The sequence below is a fragment of the Astatotilapia calliptera genome, chromosome 7 (genome assembly GCF_964374335.1).
Source record: "Astatotilapia calliptera chromosome 7, fAstCal68.1, whole genome shotgun sequence".
NCBI lineage: Eukaryota > Metazoa > Chordata > Actinopteri > Cichliformes > Cichlidae > Astatotilapia > Astatotilapia calliptera.
Genome location: NC_137428.1, coordinates 46,837,918 through 46,846,238, shown reverse-complemented (window position 1 = coordinate 46,846,238; position 8,321 = coordinate 46,837,918). Strand labels below are relative to the sequence as shown.

Below are 8,321 nucleotides of genomic sequence, written 5' to 3'. Positions count from 1 at the left end.
CCTTCTCATAAGCTCGAAGCAGTCAGGCCAATCTCTTTTCATTTCTGACATTAATGCATTTTCACCCAGGTAAAATGCGTGAGCTTAGAGCCTAAATTACCAGACTTTTGCCCATTTTCCTAGAAATGTTTTCTCTTCCTCAGAGAAATATAAACAGGAAATGGGTACACTCGCCCACTAGCTTTGGTCCAGCTCAAAATTGAAACAGCACTAATCAAAAATCTCCAAAGCAGCAGGTTATTGGAAGCTGTTATTGTTTCTGAGATTTTTTATACAATAAAGAAGATTAAAAGTCAGATATTAAAACACAGGAAAGAAGTAGCATCCATTAAAGCTGGTCGATTGAGCATTTATGCCACAGGCTCTGTTAGTGATTGGTGTAACATATGTTTTGTTTTTATTATTATTATTATTATTGAAGTTCCTGCCTTCACAACACTTAATTCATTATTTTGCCTAATGCTTTCCTGCCCATGCAGGATTAGGATTATCATTGATTAAATGTAAAAAATTAAATTAAATTAAAGTTGTGAAAAACAGACATTAGAGTCCAAAGTGGTGTCTTTAAGTGCTTAATGTAATTTATCAGCAGTCTTCAGTACAGTCGATTTATTATCAGACACAACAAACTTCGAAATTATTAAGACAATTTCACATTCCCTTTTAAAAAGTGATTAACAGATTCAACTAATGTTATCGCTCTAAAGCACTACAAATGTTGATCAGGGTAAATAAAACACTAGGGCTGCACAGTGAGGGCAGCTAAGCTTTAATCTTAACTTGAGGTTTTCATTGCTGTTAGACATGAGCATCCATCACTGTTAAAAAGGATATGACATAAATCAGTGTGTTATAAACTCTGTTCTAACCACAAATGAAGCTCTGACACAAGGAATGAAAAATAAAAACAGGTGGCCTCGCAGGAGAAAGCTGTTTTATTTATTTTTACAGTGACAGTGAGCATGTACAAGCTAACAATCATTCACTCTCAAGTCCTAACATCCACACTCAAACAGCTGTTTATGGGCAATGAGACACTCAGCCAGTGAAATGTGTTATACATGCACCACCTAGTGGACCAACATGTCCTCACTACAGCTGCTGCAAAGTGTTCAGGGCCACCTTAAAGCCAATTTCTAAATTAGTTTTACTGGCATTTACACACACACACAAAGGTCAGTGATGCATCAAGAAGAGAAAAAGTGTCTATTTTCTACCTAATAGAAAATAAATTGTTGAGAGCATGTTACACGGGCACGTCTTCTTGACAGCTTTTTTCTCTGCTTTCTCTTCTTAAAAAGAATAGAGGCAGTGAACATGAAACCACATAAAATCCCAAATCCATCCCCTGTAAGGGTAGCGAACATGGCAACTACTCAGTAGATGAAGCCATCAAGTTAACCTGATCAATTTCCCCAAAGAGATCAAAGTATAGCAAACTGTTATTACATTTCTGCTTATTAACAGGTCAGCATGTAAACCTTTGGTGTGCAGACCAACAGTCAAAGTTAATGCTGACATTTGGTGCAGTGATCTGAAAGCCTTTTTTGTAACAGAAGTCAGAATCCAAATGTTTTGTGTCCACCTCAATTTACGTGTTTTTATCCTTCCTTACGAAACCTGAGCTATCAGCGTCTATATACAGTCCAAACTTTCTATTTTTCACATATTTTGATTGTGAACAGGCTTGTCACAGCTGCTCAAGCAAAAGCATCCATTTAAGGTCTCCCTTCCCACAAAAACCCAAGTACACAAGATTTCTGATTTTACTTCCACTGCACAATTTCGATGCTCATTATGCAATAATACTTCTTTTTGCTCTTTATATCCCAAAATGAAATTTTAACATTGCAAAGAATGCACACAAGCACTTCCAGGATGGGATATGATGACAAAGTAACTCAAACATCATGATTACAAACACACATTTGTAACGATCCAAAACTAACGCATCACAAATTATGGAGCAGGTGGCAAGTGTTAGGAGGCTGTCCACAAACCTCCAGATCAGCAGCTTTAGATGTTTTTATGTTGCTCACATTCATATCAGAATCTTTAAAACATGCAAAACATCTCAACAACTCCCAGCTTGATTCCCTTGGGTCACGTGTCACGTGTACCTATGAATGCACCCAGAAGGTTATTGATCAGGATAGCTTGCAGGTGTGAAAATGTATTTGCTGATCTATTGATTACTGGCATGTGTGTTCAGCAAACCCGGCTGCAATAAATAAAAGAATACACATAATTGTTTGTGACTTGGAGAACGAACCCAAGCAGCTGCAATCGCACACAGCCAAGCTGCAGGCCTCTTTAAATGTTACAAGTCTTAGATTCTCTCCAGCTGGACAGAGCTGCTGTTCCTCCTGGATGGAGAGTTGCACGGAGACTCAGGTAGGAAGCAGCTGTGTTTATTTTCAAGAGTCTACTTGGTGGTGGATTCCCCATCAGGCCTCATGCTGAAGGGCTCCAGGCGTTCACTCTCAGGCAGCATGTTGTTGAGGCGCTCCATCAGCGGCACCGTCTGGTCGATTCCCATCTGGATGCGTCTCAGGATCATGGACATCTCGTTGACCTTCTGGATCTGCTCGGCGTACTTGGCATACCGTTTCTGGCGTTCCTGCATTATACTGAACAAGGTTTCCACCGACATGTCCATCTGCAGAAAAACAGATAAGATAAGATAACCTTTATTAGTCCCACACGTGGGAAATTTGTTTTGTCACAGCAGGAAGTGGACAGTGCAAAAGTTATGAGGCAAAAATTAGAATACAATAAGAATAAATACAGTACACAGCTGTACAGAATAGAATAAAATAATATACTATATACAGTAGAATAAAATAAAATAAATATACAATAAGATAAAAATAGAATACAAATACAAATACTATATACAACTGAGTAAAAATAATAATATAAATAATATATATATAAATAATAATAATATAAAAATAATAATATAGAGTAAACAGAGGTGAAAAAAACCAAAATGTCCTTTTAATTTGATTATTTATTTATATTCTTTTCATTTTTCTTCTACGATATGTAACAATTTTAGATTGATAAGGAGGCCCAATTTTATTTTAATGCACAGACTTGTACATGTTTATTGTTTTTGTGAGCAGCTGTGTGCTTGCACTGAATTGTGGTTCAGCATTACTGTTTATCTATTCATTAAGAACATTCCACTGTGTCTTTAGTTAAAGGAGGTAATAAAGAAAGCACAGAGGCTCCTTTCCCGAGTATTTAGGGAATCTGTCCAGCTCTTAATACAGCTGCCCTGTGGACATTTGAGTCACTTCTCTCAGTTAGGAAACTTTCTAAGTAAAACAGACTATTCCCACCCACAACTGAGTTAATGGAGATTATATGGCTATAGGTCAAATCTGCAGAATGGCCTCATTCTCCTCACCTGGTCTTCTCCCTGACCTTTTCTTAGTGCTTTCTGTTTTACACCCTCCACACCTACCATTTAGCAAGTGCACACCCTGCAGACTTGTTCCATCTAACTGTATATTGTATATTTAATTGGGATATTTTGAGTTTATTTAAACATGTTTGTGGTCTTTGTGAGTGGCTCCATAGTGTAGTGGTTTACACATGCACCCAACAAGCAAGAGATAAACGGCTCGTCCTGGGAGGAGACGGAAATCCCTTTGGTGCTGCGTCACAAAGAGAATCTGGAGTAAAAATCTGCCCTTGTAGAGAGAGCAGCCAGCCTGTGACAACAGCCAGCAGTGCTTATGGTACTGGTACAAAATATGTTTACATCCCATGTAGTTAATATAGTTATTTAAGGACTTAAAAACAGTCTTACCTCTTTGATCCTCTTTACAAGAGCATTCTGGTCGAAAGCCACAGCCTCAGCACACTGGTGTAGGTGGTCCTGGTACCGGATGCAGAGCTGCAGAACCTGAGCGGTGTCCAACCTTTCAAGACACACACTGCTGGGTGACGTCTGGCCGCTCAGCACTCCTGTGGAGAGAAAAGCCAAAAAATGACTTACTTGAACATGCAGGAACACGGTAACACTTGACAACAGTGTAACACTTGGTAATTACAGTAATTAGCAATGCACAGGATGTGACAGAGCTTTGCAGGCTGCTATTTCAGGAGTGTGCCTACACAGGAACTTTGGTTCATTATCAGCCTTCTAACACAGTGCTAATAGGTTGCAGCGGCATTCAGCTCCACTACACAGAATTTTAAAATGAACTGATTGGAATCAAGATGAAAACTCAGCACATGTGAAAACTGAAAAGAAGGATGCCAGACAAAACATCTGAAGAGAGTAATGAAGGCGTACCTCAGGTGATCACAGAAATCCAAACACTGTTACACTGCCTTTACAGCTAATGTTGCAGTGCGAAGTTATTTAGTTTTCTATTTTTCAATCAAGCAAAAAATAAATAACTAAATAAAAACTGTGGTCACTATGCAGTCTATGTATTTCAGCTAACGTGTACATTGCACCAAATTGGATTTGCTGCCACTTGATAAATGTAAAAATACAACATAGGTCATATATTGTGCTACGGATGCATTTAAATGCATATTCTGTTATTTACATCAATTATTTCCAGGACCCAGTGCACCAGCGTAGGGTCTGACAGTGAGTCCAAGGATTTTATTCCGATACCCAATGGGAGTGAGGTTGCTGTCACATGCACTCGGAGTGTACCTGCTCTCATCTTTTCACAGATGAGAGCAGGTACACTACGAGATGGACCTGCCAATTCGGGTATTTAATGGCCAACGGTGCCAAGCAGTAAGCACAGGGCCCGCTAGAACATGCTGGGCCCTCAGGCTACCATCATGAAGTATGTTTCGCATTGTTTTTTCAGAGACATTCACATCAGTGGCCTGCTGGAGGTTATTTTGCAGCTCTGGCAGTAATGATTGGTTATGGACCTTCTACAACCCTGTCCAGTTCTCCTAGAGTAAGAGTCTGTCTCCCGGAATCTCCTCCATGCTCTTGAGACTGTGCTGGGAAACACAGCAAACCCTCTGGCAAAGGCACGTATTGACGAACCAACGTGGAGGAGTTGGACCACCTGTGCAACCTCTATATCTATCTATATATCTTTAAGAGAGAGAAATTGTAACAAATATCAAATCAAATCAAATCACTTTTATTGTCACATCACATGTGCAGGTACATTGGTACAGCACATGTGAGTGAAATTCTTGTGTGCGAGCCCCACAAGCAACAGAGTTGTGCAAAAAACAATAATGTAAACAAGCAAAATACAAGAATGGCTACATCTGAAACTAATAAATATATGTACAATATATAATAGTATATGCATTTCTGGATGTGTATACTAAAAAATTTTCTACGTGTGTGTGTGTGTGTGTACACATATTTTACAAATTAAATAGAGTAAACAATAAATAAAATATATAAAAATATTCAGAGTTGAGACATGTATCAAATATATCATTATAGTTCTTTAAACATACTTTGGGTCACCAAAAAGAACTAGATTAACTACAAAGGGGGCAGGGATAGCTCAGTAGGTAGAGTGGTGGCCCTATGATCGGAAGGTCGGGGGTTCGACTCCACTGAACGGCTACCCTGAGGTACCCCTGAGCAAGGTACCGTCCCTACACACTGCTCCCTGGGCGCTGCACTGGCGGCTGCCCGCTGCTTCACTGGGTGAATGGGTTAAATGCAGAGGAACTATTTCCCTATGGGGACTAACACGCACACTTTACACTTTACACATGTAGTAAAATTAAGGTAATTATAAACATACCATGTATTTACCAATATAAGTTAAGATATAAGAAACACAGAAATCACTTTTTTGGCACAACATCAGTCCTTGTAAATAGGAATGCAAAGATCTGGTACTGTATTTTTATTTCATTTAATTGAAATCGGTCCAAAACTGACTTGGGTATGGGACATGAGTCAATCTTGCCCTGTGTTTACTCCACCATGCAGCAGCACACCGGGTGGTATACTGCTTGTTTTAAACTCTGGCCATATTTAATATGGGGCGATCGTGGCTCAAGAGTTGGGAGTTCGCCTTGTAATCGGAAGGTTGCCGGTTCGAGCCCCGGCTTGGACAGTCTCGGTCGTTGTGTCCTTGGGCAAGACACTTCACCCGTTGCCTACTGGTGGTGGTCAGAGGGCCCGGTGGCGCCAGTGTCCGGCAGCCTCGCCTCTGTCAGTGCGCCCCAGGGTGGCTGTGGCTACATTGTAGCTTGCCATCACCAGTGTGTGTGAATGGGTGGATGACAGGTTGTGTAAAGCGCTTTGGGGTCCTTAGGGACTAGAAAGCGCTATACAAATACAGGCCATTTACCATTTAATATGAGCACCCGCCACTAAAACCCTATACCCAGATCCTCTTTTACAGTCTCTTAAAGTGCCAAACAAAAATCCGTGACAGCACTCCGGAGACTTAAACGTTACCTTTCAAAAGCGGCTGAAATGTAGGTATCTCCTGAAGCTTGATGACATCTGGGTCGTTGTGGATATTTCGCATTGACTGAGTCCCCTGAGCCACAACCACAATATCATCCATCTTTGCCTTCTGTTTTGCTGGAGATGGCACCACTGCAACGACAGAAATGTAATGAAAACCAAATCTGAAGCACAGCACATGTGGAATATGTGTAACTTTTAAAAAGCTCAGTACCCACACAATTTGACAGCAGGACTTTCATTATTATATGTATACTACTAGTAGTGGTGCTACTACTGGAGGGTGAACGCAAATAGGATTTGTAATACCGATGACTGTTGGTGGAGGTGGCTTGACATATAATCCTAACCTCAGCTCGGTTTACTTTTCATTAAAACTAACCTTAACAGAGAAAACCACCACGGCAGACAGCCTTACCTGATGAGCTGTAATCGGAATGTTTGTGCTCCACATCTCCGCTCTGTTCCGCTCCCATGGTGCTGACGTTAGGTTAGCAAACTAGCAGTTAGCTTCAGTTAACGTTTTCAAAAACTGGAGTTTCCTGCTAAAAACCAGTTTGTGCAGAGTTCATACGGTCTACAAACGGACCAAGTATGTAGGACCAGAGGAAGTAAAAGGGCTGTGGGCTCACCGGTTTAGGCTAGCTACTAATTGCCAGCTAGGATGTGTTACAAACGGGGTTACCGGAAGCTCGTTTGATAAATGAATCCCGAGCAAATGTTTTTCAATGTAGCGATTTAGCTCTGAATAATTAAGAAATATCTGCATGACAGCACAACAAAAATGCCTGTGAGCAGACTTCAATTCGAAACGAGGATACACTTCCGTAAATAGTGATCACGGGGTCTGCTTCTTAGCTGTAAAGTGCTCAATATTACCGCCCCCTACTGGTGGCCAGGTCGCATATACAGCCTTATTGTACGTATATTTATGTCTAAGGCTCTGCGTAAACAAGACTGTATCTCAACAAAAAATGTCAGTGGAGCCCCGACAAAGTGCTATTTTTTATTTCAAGTTATTTATTTTGTAGTTTACTGTGAATACTTTCAGATGCAAACAGCCATCACAGAAATAACTCAGCTACTCAGCTACAACCTTTACTTCCACCTCACTATTATTAAGATCTTTTTATAACCAGGTCTCATTGCTTTTCAAGCTATGCAGTATGGAGTCTTTAACACTTTGCTACTTTTTAATATCTACAGTAAATTGTATCTTAATGTTGAATCAGCAAGAATTTCAGTGAATCACAAAAATATAAAACACATTGCTGTGTTCTCAATTATATGGTAGCTGTGTGCATCCTAAATTCAATTTAGCACTAAAATTATGTTATGACTGTATCTATCCTGTGCATACAAAATAAGTTATTTGCATATTAATGCGACAGATGGTCAGGAGGTTGATATCACAGTATCTTCTACACTACATCTTATTAGCACAAATAATTTGTCTGCAGTAGACAAAATATCTGTCATGATCCTGGGTCTTTTGACCCAGCGTTTTAAGTTTTGAGTTTATTTTGTTCATTAGGTTATCTAAGTTCATTTGTTATTAGATTCCCCTTGTGTATCCAACCCCGTTAAGTCTCCCTTGTCCTTCATGTGCTTCATGTCTGTGTTTCTTATGTTGTCATGTTTGCGTTTCATTATGTTTCCCATTTTATTTTGAAAGAGGTCCTGTGTTCCTGCATTTTGTTTTACTCTTCCCCTGTGGCGTTATGTTCATGTTGTATCTACTGTGCCTTTCTGTTCCATGTTTCAGGTCCTTATGTTCTGTCTCCCCAGTCTGTTAAGTTTACATATCTTGAGTTCCGTCAGTGTGTTTCCTGTTTTACTTTCACAGTCTGTCCTATGTTAATGTTTCTAGTTTTGCTTCCCT

General features: G+C 39.9%; 1 protein-coding gene across 1 annotated transcript; it reads right to left on the bottom strand.

The window, feature by feature from the left end:
- Positions 1–917: 917 nt before the first annotated feature.
- borcs5 (BLOC-1 related complex subunit 5) lies at positions 918–7,306 on the bottom strand. The gene is made up of 4 exons (XM_026175048.2): positions 6,858–7,306; positions 6,428–6,571; positions 3,821–3,978; positions 918–2,659 (listed from the first exon to the last, which is right to left on the bottom strand). The coding sequence occupies exons 1-4, from the start codon at positions 6,913–6,915 to the stop codon at positions 2,426–2,428; spliced, it is 594 nt and encodes a 197-aa protein (XP_026030833.2). The 5' UTR covers positions 6,916–7,306; the 3' UTR covers positions 918–2,425.
- Positions 7,307–8,321: the final 1,015 nt, after the last annotated feature.